A 25,008-nucleotide genomic window follows, 5' to 3' on the forward strand; every position below is an offset into this window, starting at 1 on the left:
GAATTTATTAAGAAAAAAAACAAAATACTAATAAAGAGATATAATGAGCTTTAAATACAAATCTTGTCATTGGAAACACATGTAATCTCTACTTTTAACGAGGACAAATGTTATTAGGCCATTGCTACATGGCCAACATTTGCAGATGTTCACTCAGCAGTCAGTCTATGGGAGATTTTATGAGTTCAGCACTATTGAAATGTATGCTTTTTTGCTTTTTTTTTTGCTTGCCAAAATCAGTCTTCAGTGGTCAAAGACCACCCTTTTTCTTTGCTTCTACAACTATCACTGTTGATGTTAGCTTTCTAACCACACCGAGTCCTCAGACCTTATAATATGAAAAAGTTCATGTTTAAATTTTAGGATTTTAACATATTTCTCCCAGTCGTTCAATCAACTACCTCTGCAGGAACACACACCTAAGGAGCACTAAGTCAAGCTCCCTCATCCATCTACCACTGTGATTGATAGAGTCACCCAAAGTGTAGCCAGATGCAAAAAAGCATGATAATTTCTACAAACAACACTGTGTCCAAAATGCTTTTTCTGACACACAGATATTCTACAATATTGATTTTTTCAGGTACAGAAATAACAAAAAGCCCCGTATGATGTAGCTTATGTAACAAACGCAGCTATCACAACAAACAGCTGAAGAAGAGTGGAATGCTCCTCTGTGAATTTAATGCTTCCTCTGATGAAGTTTGGTTCTGATTATCTGATTAATTTGGTACGTTTCTGGAGCAGAATTGCAGCTCATTAAAATTGTAGTTCCAACACTTCAGAAAGTCCTGATATGACAAAAAGACGATCTCAGAATGCCACTTTGGATTAAACGAGTCTTACATGGCCTGGTGCAGACAGTTGTCAGCATGGATAGAAACAGTCTTGCTGTAAAGTGCTCTCCAAAGCCCTCTTAACAGGATTATTCAGCTCCCAACAGTACACTTACTAATTGTTTAGACAGCTGTATTAGGCTTCTACACCTCTTTAATTGGGTTAGAATGACGATTTGTTGAGCGCTTGATGCACATCAAGGTTGTCTCCTATTTTCAAAGGACACACGTCCTTTTAGTTTTCCCCGGAGACATGCCCTACATGGGCTTGAAAGACATCTCCACTGGTATGTATGAAGGTTATCTTCACATACTGACGTTCTATGTTATCAATCCTAAATAACAACAGATGAAGTCAATTAGTTTGTTCAAATTTACCTCATGGACATTTTATTTTACATTTATTATGAATTGTAATGCTAATTCTGTAGAAGTTCTACTGATAATACTATCACTGGCATCAGAAAATAATATTGAAAATCTATTAAATAATCACTTCCCCTTGTTGTCACTAGGGATGATGGGATGGGAAGTGGGTTGCTCGTGTTTATTACAACCATTATTTTTTTCTTAATGCTGATCAACAGAATTTCACTTCCAAATAATAAATACAAAACTTTTATTTCTTATTTACTGGCATCTTTCCTAGTTTTGGTAACTACAAGAAACACAAATTTACCTCGATTGAACCTTAAAATATTGTGGTTGACAATACACTACTGCTATTCACACTATATTTAGAATTTTAAAAGGTGTTTTACATTTGTCTCTGTGAAACGGTTGAAACACATTCTTGAATTTGTCTGCCTGCTTATATTAAATATGGAAAGTAAGTCCATGGAATGCATTTCCGCATTTACAGCATGTGCCATTACATGTCATTACGGTCTGTGTAAATTACTCCTTAATTTAGATGCACTGGAACTGTTAAGTTAAACAGAGCAGAAATCTCATTAAAGAGATGCAAAGGCCAAACTCACCAGGGTGTAACAAATGATAAGTTGACCTTTATGGCCTCTGGATGTCCTAATGTCTCCATGATACCTCACTGACTCAACTTTATGATGCAGCAGGGTTAATGAAATCATTGTGTCCCCCATGTCAGTGTCATTAATGTTTTATTTTACATCAGTGCGCAGATGACTTCTCTTACAGGGATTTGCTTTTAAACAAGGAGGAAGGGGGATCTCTCACATCTACAAGTGAGAGATCCCCCTGGGTGTTATCTGGTTGTATAAGATAAGGGTGAACTTATCTTATTCAACCAGATGACAGTGTGTCAGGATAGTGAAAATGGCCTTATTTGGACATTTTGTCACGCATTTAATGACTGCTGTAAATTACAGAGAACATGCTTCAGTGAACTGATGGGGGAAACACAAAACTCTTTATACACAGATATACTCCACAGAGGCACACTCCTCCCTTTTTTCTTCAAGCTTAGGTACCTCTTATAAAACAGACACCTCACAGGACTGTATGGTTGGGGTGCACATCAGTGGACGCTGCAGTGGCTTATCACGATCAACTCTCATCAAGAAGCCTACCAGCAAGATTTTACAAGCAAAGATGGCCTATATCCTGTGCATTTTGGTGCTTTTGTGTTTTGTAACATGTGTGGTGGAAAACACAAATAATGAACAGAGATTTAAAGACCTGCAACTTCAGGAAGACTTTGTGCCATGGCTCAGCAAACTACAAGACCAAGAGGTAAGATGTTGTTGTTGATGTATGTTGCCATCTTCTGCTTTAACTCTCAGCTATTATTTTGCTGCAGGCATCAGGATCTTGTATTTTCATATTTTCAGTCAGTAAAGTTTGACTTGTGACTTGAATTTTATTTATCTTGATCCGTTTACAGAGTAGTTTCAGTCTCAGAAAACATTTTTAATCCTGTCAGAGCTGCCTGCCTGATGTCATTTAATAATTCAGAAATGTGCCCCTGTGAAATTGCAGATTATGGATAGAGAAATTAACATTTCCTCTTCTGGCTATGCTCAATAAATACAAAAACATCTATAGCACAAAATAATCAGATTTTCAGTTTGTGCGAAATTACATACAGACTTAAAATGTTATCATTTCATAATATTTATTCATTAATGTGGAAATGTTTATCTGGAGAAATCTTCACGCCAGTTTAATATTTTCTTCCACAGAACTTTGTTGATTTACTCTATGACTTTTTAAAATCGGAAAATGGAATTACCCCCAAAGAGCATGAAGACGGCGAGAAAGAGGAGAAGAGTCGACGTGGACTCCGTAGTGGCTACACAAAAAGAATTGGCTGCAGAACCTTCTTCTGGAAAGCATGGACTGCCTGTTAACTTTATCTACATTCAAGTGTCAACCATTCAACTGTGAAACCATGAAACTGACAAATCATGTCCGTTTTTGTCTCCTAAAAAATAAAAACTGTTGCAATCTTTATATGAATTTGTATAATTAGTATTTAATTAAACTTCCATTTTAACCTTACACTGTACATGTGGCAAACTATCTGTTGCATTTGTGAGACATGACGTTGTTATAAAGACAGCAACTTCAAAACAAAACATGGCTGTAAGAATCCTGCCATACATCTGATATGCAAGACTGTGTAACCTGAGAAGATTTATGCATGCTTCTTCCAACAAATAAAGAAAATGCTGAATCCAGTGCCCTCAGAGCTGTTGCTGCCATTATCTTATTAGGTCAGGTGCATCCAGTAGTTTAACGTTAGCATTGTTTAAAATGTAATCGCTGTCACTAACATTGCTGAGGCAGGCTTTACTTGTGCTTTTAGCATTCATCTTCATCCCATAAATTTAAAATTTTAAATGATCTCACTAAAAATTAAAGTCTTGAACATTATATTTTATTTCAGCATTCAAAGTAAGCTGTACACAGTTTTTGGAACTGCACCAACATTCCACAGCCACTTTTCATTCTTGTGGTTGTTCGAACAACGGCTCCTGATCCTAAATGCCTGCATTATTTAGAGTACCCTGACAGTCTGGGGATAGTGTACAAAATAAAGTGGGAATTGAATATTTAATGGGTGGTAAATGAACATTCACGGTGGAAAAAATGCATCAAAACCCTACTTGCACTGCTTGTCAAAGAGTCGTAGTTAAATAAGCCCCTGCAGAGATCTGAAAAACCCCTCAGGCTTCGCTCACAGCCAAACTCTGCTCCACTGGCCCGTGGACATTAATGTTGAGTTTCCGTTTATACCTGTTTCTTCCAAATCCATCGAGATCACTCACAGTCATTGAGCCATCAAACTGCGTTATTTTAAATTCAGCAGAGAATGCCGTTTTTCTTTTTTTTCTTTTTTAAACACACACAGACTCTAAATTCAAGAAATGCCTGCAGTGTGTTTGATGTTTCCCAGTGATCTTTATGGTTGACCAGCAAAGCAATAAACTAGAGGCTTGATGGGAATTTTTCCATGCTCCTTTAATAATTATGTCACTGATTAAGGCACAAATTTCCTCAATAAAAATGTCCTTCAGCTTCGTTGTGCAATCGATGGCGGGATCAAAGATGTGTAGGCATATAACTCATTTATTGCTTTTCTATATTTCTAAAAGCACGCATATGCATGATCATTTGCATAATCTATGTCTTGCAACATTATATATTGTTGCACAGATGATTATACGTTTCAGTATCTCAACAGGAATTTATATCCTAGAGGCCTTTCTGTTTAAAAATGCATCTCCACTGTGTGTGCGCAGAGTATCATGCATAAGTGTAGAACTGAGAGGTACATTTTGCTGAGGATTACCTGAACTCATTAACTTCAAACAGGTAAAGTTGTTTACAGGAGGCACACAGACTCACAGAAAAGATGTTGTGTGCTGCAAATGAAGGCTAGATTGAGGAGAAATGTATCAAATTGGACAGAGGGTGGAGGAGGAAAAGAGATTAGGGAAGTGAGAAAGCGGAGGAATGGAAGAGAAGAGAGGTACATAGAGGATATGCAAGGGGAAGAGAGAGAAAATTACTAAAGAGACAATGCTGGAGCATAACTGCAGTCAGAGCTTGGCTTAGTATCCTTCTGTCCCTGGGCTATTGGGATTCAACAGAACAGCTTCCCCCCTGTAACAGGAAACCAATGCCAGCACATTAAATTGCTCATACTGCAGAGTTCCTTCAATAGAGCGTGTGAGAGTAAGAAATATAAAGTGTGTGAGTTAATGTGTGGGCAGTTGGCTGGGTGATCAGGTTTACAGTGCATGTGGGTGCATGTGTGTGTGAACTTTTCTTTGTCTTACGTCTCTTAAGCAACATCGTGTTTGCTTGCAGTATTCCTCACAGCACTCAGGAAAAACTGAAAGCAGCGGAGGAAGAGAGGAGATAAAATGATCTGATTTTATTACCTCGGGACAGCCGACTTGTCTCACAGGGTGCCGCACTAGGGACTTTATTCAGTCACTTTAACCATCAGAGCTCATTTCATTCATGCATTTATAATCATCCCTGAGTAGCTCATCTTTCCCTCTCCCCTTCTTCTGGAAGTAAACACATTAGAACCAGTTATCCAATACTTTGGATGTATAAGATGCAGATAAAACAAATTTAAAAAAAAAAACTAAAAAAAAAACACTGAGCTGTCTGGATCAAAGGAACATCACTGAGTCTTAATTGAACAGAGACCAATTATTTTTAATGAGTAGAACTGAATGCCCCACTTCTGAGGAGGAGTTCCCTCATTTTGTCCCTGGGAGTACGAGAAAAGAGAAACAACTGGAGTCCCAGCGGTACAGGTCCGCACCAAAACAACAGGCCAAAGAGACACACGCACAGAGGGAAGACAGATGCCTGGAATAAGAGATTGAAAATATTTTCGCTTTGCATGATCATGAGTCTGCGAAAGACAAACAAAGTCATGTACAGGCCTGTATAAACAGACGTCTGTGTTGCTGCCCAAGTTAAATACAGATCCTATAGCATTCTGATGATCAATATGATCATTCGGGACAAAAATAGCTAACACATTCATTTCATATCACATTGCAGAAATAATTAAAACTTTTGAACTTTTGAAACTCGCTCAAACAAAAAATTTATTTGAAATAATCCTACTAAAAGGATATATATATATATATATATAAATATATATAAAAAACGCAGACAACTTGTAAACTGAGACAGCTGTGACCTTTAAAATCAAATGAAAGCTCTTCAGTTTTCTGCCACGTTACCCCAGATGGTTTGGGAAAAAAAGAGGATAAAATGAAATAACACTGAGTATTTTTGGAAAATACACATGATGATATTTAATCTGTTGAAACAAATGTTGTATGGTTTTAAAACCACCAGCTGCTTTGCCACTAAAATGACTATTTTAAAGAATTAATAAAAGAAATGGATTTGTATGATGTGTGCAGAGGTTCACTGTATTCAAAGGAAATCTGCTGCGATGATCAAGTTTCACAACCACTGAAATGTTGGAGCTGGAGTACCCTAAATGGAAAGAGTTTATACAAAGCAAGAACCTGCTTCGTAAAATTTTATTTTTAGCCGGGCCAAAAACTTTGGTGCTGGATGGTTCGTTCTGAATCACCACAACTCGTTTTACTACGCAACGTTTCAATTTATAGTGTGAAACACCTGTCCTTATTGGATTGGCATAAAAGAATGCCATTATCAAGCCTGCATATCAACTGTCCAACAGTTTGGTCTGCACACTAATGCCTGGAAATAATTTTCCCAGAGGCCTTAGCAGTTTTTCTATAGCTATATGCTAAAATGACCTGCTAACCCTGACCATGATGATAGTATCAGTGTAAACAGTGTAGCATGCTCACTCTAGCATAACTCAGTGACACATCAAGGATTAAAACCTTTAGGAGCTTGTAAAGTTGGAGAGAAAGATCATTCGATTTTTTTTTTCCCCAACATATCAGACATCAGATCAAACAACACAGAGAAAGCTTTTGCTGGTTCATACTAAAATAAGAGTCTGTTGCAGAGGTTTCCAACTCCGGTCCTGGAGAGCTACTGTCCTGCATGTTTTAGATGTTTCCCGCTCCAACACACCTGATTCAAATGAGTGACTCCTGATCAGACTTCAGCAGAGCCTGATGACGAGCTGATCATTTGAATCAGGTGTGTTGGAGCAGGAAACATCTAAAACATGCAGTAGAGTAGCTTTCCAGGACCAGAGTTGGAGACCTCTGCTTCATGGATTCAGGATTCCTGCAAATTTGTCCCACATCCAAGTATAACAAATTATTTTCTTCACTGACAGGATATAAAATATTTATATCTCATTAGCTGCATGTCCTGTACCACCAGTTTGCTGTGACATTTTGGATAGCGGCCAGTATGTCGACGAAATTTATTTGTGGCTGCATGATCGGATATTTGTCCAAGGTCATTTTGATTGAGACACATCCTCTGTGTAAAAAATACATTATCAAACTTCACCTCACAAAGAGGATACGGGCATTGCTAAGGCCCTTGTTTTGAAAAAGGTTGCATTAAGGTAAGGCAGTGTGACATTAAATCTAACTTGCTTTGGTTTTTCAAGCTACGTTGTTCTTCTCAGTAGGATTTGAAAAATATGCACAAGTCATCTAATGCATTATCACACACTGAAATAAAATAAAATTTCAAATTTCAAAGAGAAGAAGCTGAAAATCTGAGGGATTGTCCTGCCTCAAGGGAAGGGGCACACAGGAAAGCTCATATTGTTGTAGATTCACTTCATCTTATAATGCAAAGTTATTTACATGGTAATGCATTTCTGAACTGAATGCAGCTATTAGCTCTAAAGATGTCTTTTCCACACGGGAGAAAAGGAGGGAAGGTGTTGGCAGAAAGGTGGCTGTGGGAGGAGAGGCTAAAGGCTCGAAGGACAGGAGAGAAAAGGAGAATAGAATGGCTTTGTAGGTGTCTTTCCCCTCCCTGGATGCATCTGAACACATGGCCCTGTTCAGATTACCGTCTCTAAATAGCTGACCTTGACTTGTTTCCACTGTTAGCAAAGTTAATTACTGTGGTGTCTGCTGTGAATTGGACAGAATATCGATCACTGGAAAACATAAGTTGTTCCAATAAATATCTCAATATCTACTTAGATCTGTTCATGATTCATCTTGAGCCTCCGTGAACACCACATTTCTCATCTTGGGAGAAACTGTTGGAAAACATTGGATGGATTGCCACAAAGTTTAGCGTGGAGATTCGTGCCATCATGAGCTGTAGTAACTTCCACCCGACACCACTATTGCTTGTTCAAAATTACAGTTTGTCCAATTCTTGTAAAACTTCACATTCCCATCAGCTTCAGCTGTTACTTAAATTTAGTGCCAAAATAGAAAAGGACATTAGTCAACATTACATCAGCTAAACATTGCTCTACACACCACTGTGCCCAAGAAGGTTTTATTCCCTTTTAGTCCTGATTAAGGTAATAAAGAACACATAAAAAAATATGGCGTAAAGATGAATGCACAATTTAAATAAATGTGTAGAATTATGAGAAAATGCGTTTGGTGTGTGTGTGTATGTAGCACACAAGAAAGCTATTCTGATGTTAGTCCATGTATGCATGACATCTCATTGTGTTATCATGAATACATTTACATTTCTGTCGCCCAGGTTCTCAGCTCAGCTGTTTACTGGGACCTGAGGAAACACCACAAAACATAAAAAGGAACAATGCCCCCCCCCCCCCCCGCACTCACTCGGCCTCCTCCAGCTTTGCTGTTCTCTCTGCTGCAGCCATCACGCAGGAAAGAAGACAAGCCACATCCTGAAAGTCAGGGGAGCCTTCATCCTCCTTCTCTTCCTCCTCCTCATTCTCCTTGCAGACGGCACGAAAGGTCTGTTTCCATGACAACGGGAGAATTAAGGACGAAGGAGCACCATCCCAAAATGACACATCGGATTTAGGGGCTACTGAGAAGATAAATCACCCCCGGTGAATTGATTCAAGAAATGGATTGGATTTTCTGGATGTGAACCACATTAAGAGCCCACACTGGTGGATTTAGTTTGTCTGCTAATCCCGCTGCTCCTCTTGTTGATGCAATAGGTGACATTAATAACAAACATACACAGAAGGGATATTAGTCAACAGCACACTGAATCAATCACTGCGTAGGTGAATGTTTTTGATAACATAGGGTTTATTCTTAAACAATCACTAACTTCATTCTGATTTTTATTATCAATGCATATTTTTAATTTCATCTCACAATTCATAATGCATATATGAGCGTGTTCCAATGCAGTGAAATCATCTGCAAACATAAAAATAATAAATTAAACTTGATACCACATACAACCAAAGCCTTTGCTCACCCTTTCACATGACAATAAATTCATCAAAAGTGCTTTCCTTTACTGCTTTCTAACATCGCTGATTTTCACATCCTCGCTTGATCCATCTCTTTCCAAAATCCTCTCATTCTGCCGTCAACATTTGACAATGAGTACATCCAATTTCATGCATTGCTTTAAGTCCACATGTATCGCATTTGCACCAATATAAACCTCTATAAAAAGATACCTATATATGCTGGTCTTGCCTGTTGACTTTCAGTGTCACACCTAATATACTGTATATATCACTGTTATGCTGTAGGTGCTGTGGAAGTTGAACTAATCTACCGTTAGCTCTTGCAGGTGACTTGCACCAGCTATGGATCCAGGCCCCAGGTGGAAGACACTCCAGATCCATGATGACATATCACTGCGATTTGCTCTGTGCAACTGAATGTGTGCTATTAACTGTACATACCATCAACCTAGCATACGGTTTCCAACCAGATATAGGAGAGATATACAAACTCTCACTGCTCATCTAAGTGTTGCATAAAAACGTTTTGGACCTAGTCGCTTTAAATTTGAAACAATCTTTAAATTGCTTTTACCTCAAAATCAAACCTAACATCAGCTTTTGCTTCCATGCAAAAGCTGATTTCTTGCTTTGTCTCACCTCCTCTAATCCTTTTTTCAACCTTCCTAACACAGCTCGGCTCTTTATCTCAAAAACACCATCAACCCCTTCCTGACTTTTTGAAACACCACACCGGTGGCCAGGCTTTGTGCAACGGGTGCTGGACAACGAGCGGTCTGCCTTTACATCTGGCCCCATTTACGGAACAATTGTAGGACTTCCTGAGTTAGACAAACTAATTAGGGATTAGGAGTGAGTTATGCAGTGTACACAGCGTGCGCAGTGTACCGGTCGATTCACCTTGTTTATACAGCCCTGTCGGCGTGCTGATTTATGAAAGAAAAGCTTTGCTCCACAATCCAGCAAACGTCTCATTTCATGGGTCACAAAACCAAGAGGAACAGAGACAGTGTGGGTCACCGTGTCAGAAGAAACAAACTGTGACATGCTCTCCCTGGGATGGTAAGACATCCTTCCTTAAATATTGTGCACTTTACATTTACTGGTGAGGGGCTTTCCTTCAATCATGAAGGGAAAGTCTTAATGAATGTGATATTACACTGACAATATCAACAGGCCAAGGATTATTAAACAGTCAGGCAGTCAGGCCAGTATTGAGAAATTTCCAATGTCTAATAAAATGAAAAGAAACCACAGAAGTTCTTGAAAACTAGTCGAAACAACTCTGCTGCCAGGCCTGCTAAAAAAACAGAAGTCTATCGGGGATTGTTTCGTGATTTATCCATTTAGTTTAAAATCATAAATACTGTAATATAGTCACACCTGGAGAGTTGTTATAGCCGAGATAACAGCAGTGAAACTGAAGTGTGTCTGTTTCTTGAGGTTGCAAATGTGAAGTGACCGTCGTTGGCCATGGCTCATAGTGCTGATGCTGGTCATTATTTTCCTCTCACCTTTTGGAGAGAATGCTATTCTTTGCCATTTTAGACAAGTTTGGACATCTCTTTACCTAAAACATAATAATCTCTGCAAACATAGCGAAACTATATCAAAACAGTTGGTTTCAGACTTTGACCTACTTATTGAACTTTCTTTGTCAGTCTTAGCTGAACACATCAACCACAGAAATGTGTCAGCTTGTTATTAGAATTACTTAGAGACGTACGAGACTCCTCTGTTATATTGCTTGCTTCGGTCCTGTCCTGCCATAGTAGGACAACATAGGGGAGTTGATGTGGGAGTGTTTCAAAGAGCCCTATCTGTCCTATTAGTCTCATTTGTCTAACTTACAGTACACACCTGAGTAAATTACATCCCACCCTAAGCCCTCTGTTACAACTGGAGTCCAACACAGAGAACTATCAAATACATTCAGCCCCCCCCCCACACCAGAGCAGGTAGTGTGACAGTGCATTCAAGGTCAAACTGTGAGAGAAAAATATAGAAGTAATTGGATTAAAGTAAAAAACCAAACAAACAAACAAACAAACAAACAAAAAGACCCCCTCCCCTAAAGTTTTGTCTCAAAAACAAAAGAAAATTAGTGACCATGATAATAACTGGGGCGATAAGAGCAACTCATAAGCAATGTTGATGATATAGTTATTAATGACAGCAAGAACACAATAAAGCATTTGGGTGCAACAGCATATAGAAAAAAGAAATAGCTAAAAACTCAATGTTTTGAAAATTTAACATGTATTAAAGCTTGTTTTTCACAGCATAAATTGGAAATGATAGATATTTGTATTTGTGTGATGAGAGACCACCATTCTTTTGTTTGTTTATCACAGCTTTTTCTCTTTTTTTTTTTTTTTTGCATAAAATGTTGGTCAAGTCCTGATTGAAAATATTTATTTTTTCATATATATAGATCCTCTGCTTTCATAATAATTCATCTAAAAGGTTTTCACAGGCAAGAGTTCAGTTTTTTGTTTGTTGGGTGTACAGTAGTAGCTCCTTGTCATCATCACAACGCCCTCTTTCCTTTTCAGAGGGGATGGTGGTATGTATTTTTTTTTTTTTTGAGGGGGGGGGGCGGTGAGTTTCCATGTGGCCCCACCCCCTAAGTCAGGATGAGGCCACTCCCCCAGCTGGAAGCCCCTCCCCTCGCTGCTATGTGGAGTCCTGATTGACAGCTTTCCCCCCGTTCATGGTGGGAGTCCCTGAGCTCTTTCTGGATCGGTGCTTGTCCTCTATCTCATGCAGTGACGGCTCCCTGTACATACAAACTAGAGCGAAGATGTAAAGAGAGCAAAGGAGAAGGAAGGAGAGAAGAGGAGAGGAGGGAGGGGGTGATGGAGAGCATATTGAAGAGATGGAGGTACAGACAGAGACAAGGTCAGGTGAGAGGCTGCAGGGACAATTATACCAGGCTGGGAGAGATAAGACAGGAAATTAGGTCTATGTCAGCGCTTTTTTTTTTTTTTAATCACAACACTTGACAAAGTCTCATGATGATATCTTCTCTATTATCATCACACTGCTCTGACTAAAAACATGCTAGAGGTGATATTCAGAAATAAACAGGTACCCACAACAGCTGGAGAGATGTCTACATTGATATTTCTTCTGTCTTACATTTCTTTTATTGCCAGGAGTTAAATAAGAGAATTGAGGTCTCTGAGTTTCACAGCTACAGCCATCTGCATTTTTACCATAAGTATTTACAATTAAACTTTACTTACAAATAAATCAAATGTTGGTGAAGAAAATCTGACTTAATGTGCTGGTTGGTTGTTTTTTTTTTTTTTATGTTTTTCTTTGGACAGAGCCCAGCTGCTTTTTTTCTGTGTTTTGTTTTGCATCATTAATGCTAAGATAACAAACTGTGCCTTTTACCATTTTTTAGTTCTCAGACACGAGAGTGTTGTCCACTCTAAGAAATATCTTCAAGTTGCAAGAAAATAAATGTATTTTTCCAGGACAAATTCTTTCATAAACTGTCATGTCCTGCATGTCAAACGTGATTCCAAATTTAGACTACCTTGAAATTTCTTAGAGACTGTTTAGGAAATGTGTATACTTTATTTTACATTTCCAATGCCTACCAAATATTTTTGCATTTCTTCTTGCTATTCCATCACTTTTTTCTATTTAAAAAACTGAAAATCTGCTTCAGATGACCTATTACTTCAAATTGGCAACAAATCTATAAGTAATTGTAATAAAAACATGCAATGCAAGACAATGAAATGTGTTTGAGCAAGTACTTTGTGTAACAGCTCATACCTTCAATGGGCCTGGGCACAAAGTGTGACGAGGGCTTAGTCTTCTTGACCCGATTGCCCTTCATGACTTGCCCCTCCTTGGTGAGGCCAAGGAACCAAGCCCGGCCCGACTCCTGCTGACGGTACACCGTGGACGAGTAGATCACATAGTAGTTCTCAAAAACGGACTCCTTGAATTTGCACTCCGGTGTGAACATCTCCTGCAAACAATCGGTGGATACAGATGCAAAGATTAGGAAATTCATACTGTAGACATAAAAACCCCTGAAAATTCATGTGGATCCGCATAAATATCAGACACATGCAGACATAACCAGGAACAAAACAGATGGAGATCTTTAATTAAGAAAAGAAAAAAAAAAAAAAAAAGCTGTGTCTGTTTCACTCTGCCAATACTGGCTTTCATCACTCGCTTGTATACATTGCCAAGGTCAGTAAACATACTGTATTCATACACAAATACACACACACACCCTTTGAATCCAAGTAATGAGACTGATAGTCCTATTAGAATAATGGTGAACAATAGAAGATTTTTATCTCTCGGCTTCATTAAAGCAGTAAGCCAAGGAGAAAGCCAAGAGGACACACAGGAGGTGGAGAGGAATGACAGGAAAATTGAAAGATCCAGGCACTGGATACACTGTCAGGACATTATTGCCATGACACTGCAGTGGAGCAAACTCATTAAGGAGCAGCCATTTAGCAGTAAATCTGTTACATTTTAATGGCGACAACTGCCAAAACAGACTGGGACATGCATGTCTTCAGTTTCTTCGACAAAAGATAGACGTGAATGTGTTGAGCTGATTAAGACGCGATGACAAGTTGGCCGCCAAACTTCATCAGCCTTTCGCCTCGTTGCCGCTCTTCCTAAATGCTTCATGACGGCAAAATGAAATACTAACACTTCTCAGTTTGAAGGTCAGGAAAGTCATGTGTGTCCAAAATAGGCGCAGCTGATGCGTAACAGCTGGTTTGGTGGATGCTGGGTCGTCTCATCTTTGGCAGATTGTCTGTGTGTGTGTGTGCGCGCGTTTGGATGTCTGCACTGTATTTCCTTCATTACTATCTCCTGCAAGGCTCTGTGCCCTATTAAGGTTGTCCAGTTGAGTGACAGCCCAATTCTGCTCCCTTGCTAGAGGTGACTGTTTACGTGAGAGAGAAATAGAGTGACAGGGCAGATGAAAAAAAGTGAAGGATAAAAAATGAAGGAGCAGACTATGATTAAGGGCCATCCAAATCACAAAAAGAATCAAAGACACTGTTCGTTTTGGTACAATGCAGAAAGTCCTGATTTCTTTTTAACCCGGTTTGGCAATCTATATTTTCTGCCTTTTTCGATGAAGATGAATAGAATTTTGTCTGCAAAGTCAAATGCAATGAATATATGCATTTAAATTTTCTGCAAGTGTCTTCCAGGAAAAAAAAAAAAAAAGCCAAACACTTATGTTTGGACAATCTTTAGCTATTACCTTGTACTGAAGAAACATTACGATGTATTTTTTTTAGGTTCTGAGCATGTTACATTCTTCCAGAAAGGAAAACGTCAAAGACAGTTTATCAAAAGCCGCGTTAAACCAAATCATCTCCTTAGCAACACAGCACATTCATATTAAGCCATCTTAACTTAGATTTTTTTTCTGCTCTGGTTTGTTCTCAACCAATTTGGACTGAGATAAATATCAGGCTTTTTATGGCTGCTAGAAATTCACATTCAGCATCTGCCATCATCTATTTAGCAACTAAATATGCCCGTGTCTTATTCAGTGGAGGGCAGGCAGTGCAGAGTGGATATATATCAGAGCTTTTCCAGTGAAAACTGCTTCCCGCTGCAGCAGGAGACTGAGGTAGATGAGAACTACGAGACCAAAACCAATCCACACAGTTGTGGGCCATAAAACTGAAAAAACAGGGCACATCTAAAAACGCCCCATACAGCTAAGGGGAGTTGCCACAAAGAAAGGCAGACAAAATCACTGCCTTTTATATTTAGTGTGCAATGTACTGTGCTGACAACGACTGCCTGAGGTGTTTGAGCAGACGCGGCCTCCCTGGTGATATTCTGCGAGAGCTTCATCACAGCCCCGTTCAGCTCATGCTTGTTGTGAGGCCTATCTGTTTTTAGACAGAGATTAGATGACTGATTTTCCCAGTCGACGTTGGTCCACCTCTTCAATCTAAAAAGCTCTCTGGTTGTTTAAGTAGCGTGTTTCGGATCACCGTCCAGCTGAATGATGAAATGTCGTCCAGTGAGTTTTGACATATTTGGCTGAATCTGAGCAGCCATAATGCACCTCTGCATTCATCCCGCTGCTTCCTCAGCAGATGATGCCAGAATGCCAGTTCCACTGACAGCCAGACTCTACAAGTCCAAACCATTATAGAACCAACACTATGTTTGACAGATGGGATGGCTGCTCTGGGTCAGGAGTTGTTCCTTCTGTCGTTCTGATAGAAGTTGAGTTCTGGCCCATCGATCCATAAAACTTCATCTAGAACTCTATTTGTTTCTCTCCGTATTTTATGAACTGAAGACCTCTCTCTTCTTGCACTGTGTGGTGAATCCTTTCAGGTCATGGTTTCAAAGTCTTCTTTTGACGGTTGATAAGAATGTCCGCCTACATCCTGGCAGCATTTTTATCTTGCAGTGGAGGCAAAAACTCTTCTACTCACCCAAAAGACTTGTGCTTCTTTCTGGTTTTTTTTTCTTTTTCCATATTTTGGTTTTCCTGTTTTAAATATGTAAATTTTGCATTTAGCTTTAAACTGACCTAAACCAACACTGACGCTGTTTTAAGTGAACCTGTATCTGAGTCTTTGCTTTGATGCCACACTATAGCTCAAAAAAAATGAGTCATCGTGTGTGTGACTGCTCATTTTTGGGAGCCCAGCAGTGCATAGCAAGCTGTGTAAAGGACTCGGGTAAGGTGAGGTCACATGCTTGGCAGCATGGAAATGTTTCGCAGGTCAGCAGGAGAGAGGACAAGTCTTGTGGAGAACTGGTGGTGGAGTTTATCTAGGCCTGCAGACACACTGTCAAACAGCAGACAGCTCTCCCTCTCTGCAGGCACTCGGGGGTCACGTTGAGTCTGTCTGGCTGGATGAGCGTGTGTTTGTGCGCGTTAACATGTGTTTGGCGGGGACACAGTTATACATCACACACCTTTGTCTCTTACATCTTTATAGAGCCCAAATCAGCACACGCACACACGCACACACACACCCCCGTAGAGACATAAGTGCTCTCTACTCTCACACCCATCACAATCAGCCACTTTGCTTTGGCGACACACAGTTAAATCCCCTCCAAATTCATCCTCAAGGACACCACTCTGTTACTGTCTATGAACAGGCCGGGGGCAGCTTGGAAATCACTCTGACTGTGGCTTGAGAATGATAGGGGTGGAATGTAAGTGACTTTGAAGTCTTTGACAAAGTACCTTGTTTGTGGATGACAGAGTGAAAATATGAGGTGAAAAGATGGGGTCAAAGCCTCTGGTGATTAATGGGATCTCCTTAATGGACATGTGTAAAGCGAAGAACGACACAAGGGAGAAAATGGACACAAACACACGCTTGGAAACAAAAAGTCAATGTAACACAAATGGTGTCCGACATAAAGAATGCCCGCTAACAGGTCTTTGTCCTGTCACTTCCAATGCCTCAGGCATGCATAATCAGCTAAAGTTGTTTCCTGAGCGAGCTAAAAAAAAAAACAAAAAAAAAAAAAAACGTGCCATGTTTCAGGACTAGCCCGCTGCGCTTGGAGACGGTAAACTGATCACAAGGACACTTATTCATATTCTGTAGTGATCTGAAGGAGAAAAGCCAAGGACTTGTTAGTGAAACTGGGCACGTGAGACTGCTCACAAAACACCATCAGGTGTCTCAACAGGGTGCTGGAGATAACTAAACACCGAGGTCCACCTGAAACCTGCTGAGCAAAGACCAGAGAAAAGGGGAGGCAAATAGAAACGTATTGACACGTTTTAGAACAAAACAATTCACATACATTTTCAAACTGCTGCCAGGTGCATTCGATTCTACAGGTGCAGATCTTATACAAGGGAGGGAGTTAAAGCTAAAAGACGGCAATGACTGCATGGCACATTGTGTGTGTGCGATGCAACAAAGGTCTGTTCTAGAACTGCAAAATGTAATGAACGCAGGTGAACAGGTGGAAGGGGATGAAGAGAAGAGCGGCTATCAATTTTAAAGCTATCAGTTAATTGCACATCAATTCAGTCACTGTGATGATAAGTGGCAGTTAGCTTGATAAATTGCACCCTCTGTCAAGGATGTGTGTTTATATATATATATATGCTTAGAAGCAGTGAGTTTTTAAATGCAAATGAAAATATGATTGCGTGAAAGAAAAACCGTGTGTTTGCAAAATAATCCTGAAAATTACAGCAATAGTGGAATTATTTGGAGAAGATTCTTGTTATATTACACAATATCAGTGCATCAGCCACCAGAATATGGTGCTCTGCTGTAAGTTTTACTTTCATATCAGTCATATTTGGAATGGTGGCTGTCATTTGTTTCTATATATTAATCCCAGTGTCTGTTGAAACACAAACATCTATCAAAGGAACACCTCAGGACGCCGTACGTTTGAACAGATGTGAGTGAGGCAAAGTGTATTTGTATGTTGTGGGCTTGTGGGGGAGGGATTTTGGTGGTGAGAGTGAAGGTGAAATGGTAGAAAAACATGAAGCAGTAGAGAGAGATTTAACAGACATAAAACTGGGTTGCCAAAAGAATTGGGTTGAACGCATCATGAATCCAAATCAATTACTGAGTCCATTTGAGGAATGAGGCAGCTGCCTGGCTCTGCATTAAGGCCTTGCTGCTGCCAACAGGCAGCTTCGGATACAGATACAGAGGATGTGGGGAGGACCTCCATTTAAATATGGGCCTGAGCCACTGGTGTATTTGAGAGATTTGTCCTCAGTGAGAATCTCGGCCCTGTCGAGGATGTCCCATGGAGCTGATTATTATTCTGGGAGAGATTCAGGTCGGGGATTGTCTAGACGTTACTTAAACGGGAAACTCTTGTTCTCAGTTTTTACATCCCTGTCCTTCATTTGCTGTTTATTTTTGTCTGACTTGGAAACTCAATCACTTTGAAACAAAGTTTTGTTCCTAAACCTTCCTCCAGGGAAGACGTTGATAGCTAATGGCTAAAATGAAATCACAAATGGCAAAAACCTCATTTTCATTTCCTTACTCTCTTTATTTTATTCTTCTTTTTCCTCTTTCTCCACAGACAGTAATTTTACAATCTGTAAATGCACTGTCAAATAAACCATTAGTCTTTATTAGAGTGAGAGAAAATGATTTGTCAACAATTTTAATGTAAAAATACAAAACACTGGCTGTTAAGATGTCATCTTGGGGATCGCAAATAGGCGTTTCTACCATTCTCTGACATTTTATAGACACACAGAGTCAGAGCTGATTGAACTCAGCAATAACTCCTCATAACCAAAGACAGACAAAGATCAAGGGGGGGGGGGGGCAGAGACACAGCTCACATTGTCACACAAAACCTGAAGCTTTCCCTGATCTTCCATGCCAGCTCTTGTTCACTTGGGACCTTGAGTGAGACTTTTACTGCAGCACATCATTTATTTTCTGTGCCATAAGCAAGACCATGTAAAATTTGCAGCTGATTGAACAGAAAAACTCGGGGTGGGAATGCAATGTGCTAATAGATAGATAGATAGATAGATAGAGAGAGCAAGAGATGTGAAATGAGAGAGGGAGGAATAGAGTGAACGAACAGTGGTTACTGCTGTGCAGTAAACTAGGTCATATTGAGAAGTGTTATAAATAATGGAAGGGAACTCTTCATTGTAGATGCTCAGCCCCCACGCACTTCATTGCTAAACACTCCACATAAGCATTATCACCCTGCTCACCCGTGGCTACCATCAGCTTCCAATCAGCAACAGGCTCAGCTGTAAGCTTTGGACACCAGGCTGGAAGCCCCCGCCCCCACGCTTTACATTTCCTAACCGATTCAGTGAACGATGGTGAAGTTAAACTGGATAGTAAAAATGATCTTTTACCTGACACATGCATGAAAGAGTGCATGAAAGGCTTCAAAAGGTGGCAGCAGAGCAGTGTCCCATCTCAGACACGCAAAGGAAAAAGCTGCATGCTTTGCTTCAGTAACAAGACAGTGCAGGGGAGCGGGAGGAGATGCGGAAAAGGGAGGGAGGGAGGGTTCAAGAGATAGAGAGGTATTCCTCAATAATTATCTCTCAGGGGGGTAGCATGAGGGAGAGAAGTGCGCATCTCTGTTCTCAGATGTTAGGAAGTCAACAGAAGTTGACCAAATAAGCAGCTAACACTTTAAAACTCAGAGAGGAAAGACAATTTAATACAGACCTTGAATGAGACAGAATGGAGCCACAGCAAATGAGCCACAGAAAAAAAAACAAAACAAAACAAAACAGAATGAACAGCAATAAAAGCAAATGTGAGTAAATACAAGGAATGAAACTGAAGGACTCATTTTATAGCTGTTATTGCACCTCAAGAGTGCTCATAACAGCGTGAATTAAGACAAGCAGTGAAGCACTTACAGAGTTCTCACACATTCTATCACATATGTAAAGTGGATTTCTATGTAGGACACGGGCATATCTGTAACATGTACAAAATAGCAACCAGAGAGAGAAAAGGGTCAATTTGTGCTTTCACAATGGTCTGCATGTTAATTCGGCCTCTTTATGAGCTCTCTCTGTGGACTGGATTTGTCCCTGCGATACAGACTCCCACATCCTGCATCCTGCTTACTAATGCAAGCTAATTTTCCATGCTTCAACATCTGTGAAAGTGTTCGTCCTCCATGTGAACAAATAAGGCATCCGCTTCATACTCTTAATTAAAATGACTTTTCAACTGTTGCAGCAAAAATGCTCTCCCCACCCGCCCCCTCTCTGTGATACAGGACGAAGGTCAAAAATGTGTTTCCCCTTCCCATAAGAATGCTGATTAAAATGACAACTTGAGAGCCGCATTTGTAAAGCTGAGAGCTGCTGTTTGACACCCAGGGACTGAATCACTAGGAATTAAAAATAATCATGTACTCTGCAAATGATGATGTCACCAAGGGTGTGAGCATGAGTTTAGAAGCCACTTACTGTATCCCCCAACTTGGAATCAATTTAGTAAATTAAAAGATTGCTGTCTGGGCATGATTAGACTTAATCAGATGTAGATGAGTGGGTGGAGGTTTATTATATGCCTCTTAGAAGGGCTGTGAACTGTGTACTTGTTTATGAGCTTTTAGTTATGAATGAACGTCTACCTGGGTGAGTCACAACAGCCTGCGCATTCATTGTACATCCTTCACTCTGAACTTGTGAGTGCTTGCACATCAGTCTAGGCACTGAGTCGTGTTCAGGCTGCACATTTGAAAGTATAAAATACACCATCTACGTTGTTTATCGGGTCTATTTCAAATTGTTCCCTCGACTCTCTCTTGCAGTGAAGTCTTTATCAATAATTTTAAGTTGTGAGACAGCGGACCTCGGCTGCACTGTAACCTTCATTTTATGAAGGATTTTGAGAGTAAGAAAAAAATTTGATGGGCAGTTTGTGAATTCTAGCTCTTGCCTGTCATTGATCGTGGCTGTCCGCCCATCAGACTGCCATGATCAGTCCTTCGGCAGAAGTTTGTGGGTAACACAGCCCTGCCATCCTCTTCTTTCCTCATTTACACTGAAAGTGGGAGAGTGGAGGTTATATAACCATGCCAACTAGGGATATCCTCCCCTCTCTATAGCTCTGTCTATGCCGCCACCCAATTTCTCCAGCTAGGTGTTTTTCACACACACTCTTCTCCCTCATTTCAACAAACATGCTGTAGAAGCTGCAGCTTCGTGTTTTGTTTTTTTTTTCCCTCAGCTGACATCCGTGTCCACCTCCAGCTGTGACTCTGCTACCCACACCAGAGTGTACGGTTCTCATATGTTGCATTGCCAATAACATCTATCTTCACGATATATACCCCAGCACTAAAGCTTTTTTTTTGTTGTTAGTTTTTTTCTACTGATGTTGTGAGAAGTTCTGAACATAGATTTTACATCAGAAACAGATAAAAGCATTTCACGGCTCAGACTGCATTTATATAAAAAGGACATTTTGCTCTTCTTTATTTTTTCATGAAAGCAGGAATTCTGGAGAGAAGTCCAGATGAAAGCTTAGCAACACGACATCACTCACATTGAGAGGCCATGAAATTCGCTTGAATTTCTGTTTATAGCTTCTACATAAGCCTTCGTTGGAAGCTGGTTAAAAAAGAAGGGGCAATTTTAAAAAGGGCTGAGCAGTGAACTTAATGTCAAATTAAATGTAAAACACGCACGGTGCTGCTTCAACAACAAAGGGGGGGGTGGAGTGCTGCATAGCAACATAAAGGCACATCTGAGGAGCTCTATTACAGCAGATGAAAGGGTTTAGAAGGGCTGAACCGGTGCTGCAGTGGGATATTATAAGAGACAAGGAACAAAACAAAGCACAGCAAGTGTAAATTAACTAATACCACTGGTGCAAAACCTAAGTGTGTGACTGCAGTCTTACCGAGCTGTAGAGCATGCCCTCGCCATTCATGGCGATGTAGAAGCCACTCTTCACCCCCTGGATGGCCACCACTCTCAGACCCACAGGAATAAGATTAAACAGGGCTGCAGGAGGGACAGACACAAAGAGACAGAGACAAAAAAAAAAATCAAACAGGGACAGAATAGGGTGTTTGAGTTTAACTTGGCTACTATGGATATGACAGCATCTGATTTCTGTTCTTTGTCTATCCATCAGCACTAATGCGGCCATAGCGGGACATACACAACAGCAACACTGATGCATTCAAGTCTAACAGTGAATCATTTATGTTATAGCAAAAATACAAAGCCCTCCGGAGATAAACAATGTTTACACAACATAAGAGGCAAAGCGCCCCTATCTTTTGTACGGGAATCCAGTCAGCTGAATGAAATCGTCCTCAAAGGAGTGTCACACTAACTTAGATTTATGTGACTTTGTCTGTGATGACTCTTGTTTGAACAGATGTAGCTCACGCTGTCAGTCAGAAAGGAAGCAAGCCACTAAATCAAGAAAAATGAAGCTGAATAACAGTGCAGAGGACAACTGTGGTGAATGTCTTAAACCCCTCAGGCAGAAATACTGTAATGAAATCAGACATGTTGTTGGTGGAGCCGAGTGGTTTTATCAGTTTGGAAAACAAGAGGTGCAGTTGAAATGGACATATTTCTAGAAATGAATTACTGTGCCATCTTTGTGGGTGATCTCTATATACACTGACCACAGAGCAGATTCAATTTCACTCCATAAATATCAACGTACTGCCTTGGCCTACCAATAGTTTCAATCTGGCCTTGGGCCACTGGTGACCATTATATACAGTAATCACTCCTGCAGTCAGGGATGGGCCTACTTTTGTGGGTAGAAAGTTTGGGTCAGTTAGTCCTTTAGCACCTTAAATCATCTTTTCTCAGCCCTGTCAGTTCCCAGTCATAACACTCTGTTCTTTCATTCCTCTTTCTATTTGCCTTTCATGGCTGCTGCCTTTGTGGCGCCGGTGACTGGCGGTGTCTCTCAGCGGCACCGTGCCCAGTTCTGTCACATATCACTAAAACCCAGGAGTGCTCCGCCACAGAGCACCTTCAGCTATCAAAACAAATCCGAGCCTTTTCTGAGAACTCATCCTTTCAGTTGGACCGTCAAAATAGACTACTGACCATGGTTTAAGTTGAAAAGTGGGAGGAAGCAAGATATAAAATAGAGTAAGCAAGTACACTATTTTGCTATAATTATAATCTGCTGTTCCTGCTCAAATTTGCCTGCCAAACAAATTAAACGAGCGGCAGGAGTTGTTGTTCAGCTACCTTCTTAATGTCCGACTCGTCTATTTGCAGCTCAAGGAGTTGATGGATTCCATAATTACATTTACACTGACTGCTGGTAAAGTATCTGATGACTGTTCTGAAGGCGACTCCTCTTCCTTAATAACCTCAATCCTATCTCTGACTGAGGAAAAGAGGACGGCTGGGCTGGTGCAAGAGATTTTCTGAAATCTTTTATTGTCAAGGGGACACACAAAATGGGTTCAAATAACGCAATCAAGCAAAGTCCTTGAAACAGCAAGTCTTACAGTGCCACAGTAATCATCTACAAGCAAAAAAAAATCTTGCAGGTAGGCTAAAGGACATGCATTTGATGTGAGGAATACTGGTCAAACAAGAAATACGCCCTGCAGGAAAGATTCAAATTGAGCCAAACTTCGAATGTCAAGGCCACATCTCCAAATCCAGGGAAAAAAAGCAACCCTAAAGACGGGAGACTGGGCATTTACAGTGTCAGTGTGTGTGTGCTTATTTTCAATGTTTTATTGACCCCCCCCCCCCCCAACTCTTCTCCTCCATCGTGCCAAAGTTGATAAAGTACTTGAAATTACTGGCTGGGTCATAAAAAGTCTTCTTCCATCCCATCCATCAAACTTGGAGTACCAGAGACAGATGGAGTGAGACCGCCTGATATTGCAGGTGCCTCATAAGCAGCAACCGCCTTCCAGAGCCTCACTGTGTGCAGGTAATTACTGAAAGCCATCAACTGATGACAATCAAATTAATAACTGCTGAAATTTGAACATGGCTCTTAATTAATTGAATGGTGTTCTCTCGAGCTCTGCCAGTCAGCCATGCTTTCCACTAAATCACTTTTATGTGCAACAGTAACAACCTGTGCGACTCACAGATTACCGAATTTGAGTCAAACGAGTTTTACTTTACAAAAGCCTATGATTTATTTCAAGCAAGGATGCCATTTAGTTATTATTCTGATGTATCTCCCCAAATAAAAAAGTGTCCTTGTCTCCACATTTGTTGTCATTCAGTGCAGAAATATGGTGAATAATAAAAACTGAAATTGAAATGCACTCTGGGCTGAGGTCGCACCTTGTATGCAGGTGGCATCATGCTCTTCTGTCTCATTGGTTCCACTCAGCCTACCCCCTGAAAATAAATTACTGTTTTTCATCTGCTGCTTCTGAGGCTTCTGCAGGTCAGTGGGCGATGTGGTTTTAGGGTGGGAGTAATCTGTTATTCTAATAATCGAGGCAGGGCGATCAATAGCTCAGTGCAAGACATGAATACCAACTCTTCCTTGTCCACTTTGGTCTTATTCACTGGCTCTTTTTCTCTGTTTCTGTCTTTCTACTAGAAACTCTTCAGCATTCCTCTCACTGCTCCTCCTCTTCTTCTCTGCTCTCTTTCTGCGTCTTCCTTCGGACTGTCTCTGAGCTTGAGGCATCTTACACTGAGAATTATTCATTGGGTACTAACGGAGAAGGTGGTATTTTTAGTTTCCTGTGGCTGAATTATTCACTGCATTTCTCCAACCATGGACCAGCAGAGCTGCTGAGAGGAGATTACCTCAAGGTGGGGAAACCCTCACGTATAACTAAACCAGACAAAAACCTCAGGGAACATAGTTGAGCCCCCCCCGAAAAAAAAAGAAAAGAAAAGAAAAGCAGAAGTGTGTTCATTGTAAAAAAAAAGAAAAGAAAAGAAAAAAAAGAATGCATTCATCCTTTTCATTCTGAGGACCTTTCATCACAGATCTATCTATCTCCTCATGAAATATAAAAAGACGGGAGGCAGGGGCAGACCGTTCTCACCGAATGCCTGCTACAGTCCAGCAGCTTTGGCTCCAGCTTCCTATAAGATTGGCAGGATGTTTTAGAAAAGAAAGGTCATGATTGGTTTCCTGTCTGGCTTCAGTCCAATCAGGGAGTATCGTCATTATCACTTCAATGGCTATCTTCCACTGACATATATTCTCTGATCCTTCACTTCCATAGGAAAGTGTCACACAAGCTGCAACTTTTTAATGTAGCCCATTGTCTACAAGCTCGACTGATTTCCCTATTTCCTGTTCCAAAGGGGGATTGAAAGGGCGTGAGCGCTTTAGGGGACTATACCCTGGAGTCTATTTAACTACCGGTGGGCAACTAACAGAAAGTCGATCGCGGTGAAATATTGCA

General features: G+C 40.4%; 1 protein-coding gene across 5 annotated transcripts in view; it reads right to left on the reverse strand.

The window, feature by feature from the left end:
• Positions 1 to 11,460: 11,460 nt before the first annotated feature.
• Positions 11,461 to 25,008, reverse strand: part of fgf12a (fibroblast growth factor 12a) — a 31,570-nt gene continuing 18,022 nt past the window's right edge. For all 5 annotated transcript variants that reach the window (XM_029524028.1, XM_029524027.1, XM_029524026.1 and 2 more), the window contains 3 exons: positions 21,528 to 21,631; positions 12,928 to 13,126; positions 11,461 to 11,927 (listed from right to left, as the gene is read on the reverse strand). In XM_029524028.1, the coding sequence (XP_029379888.1) occupies positions 11,812 to 11,927; positions 12,928 to 13,126; positions 21,528 to 21,631 (419 nt within the window). In that variant the 3' untranslated portion in view covers positions 11,461 to 11,811. The remainder of the gene's footprint in view (positions 11,928 to 12,927; positions 13,127 to 21,527; positions 21,632 to 25,008) is intronic.

This window comes from Echeneis naucrates, chromosome 17 (assembly GCF_900963305.1).
Source record: "Echeneis naucrates chromosome 17, fEcheNa1.1, whole genome shotgun sequence".
Taxonomy (NCBI): domain Eukaryota; kingdom Metazoa; phylum Chordata; class Actinopteri; order Carangiformes; family Echeneidae; genus Echeneis; species Echeneis naucrates.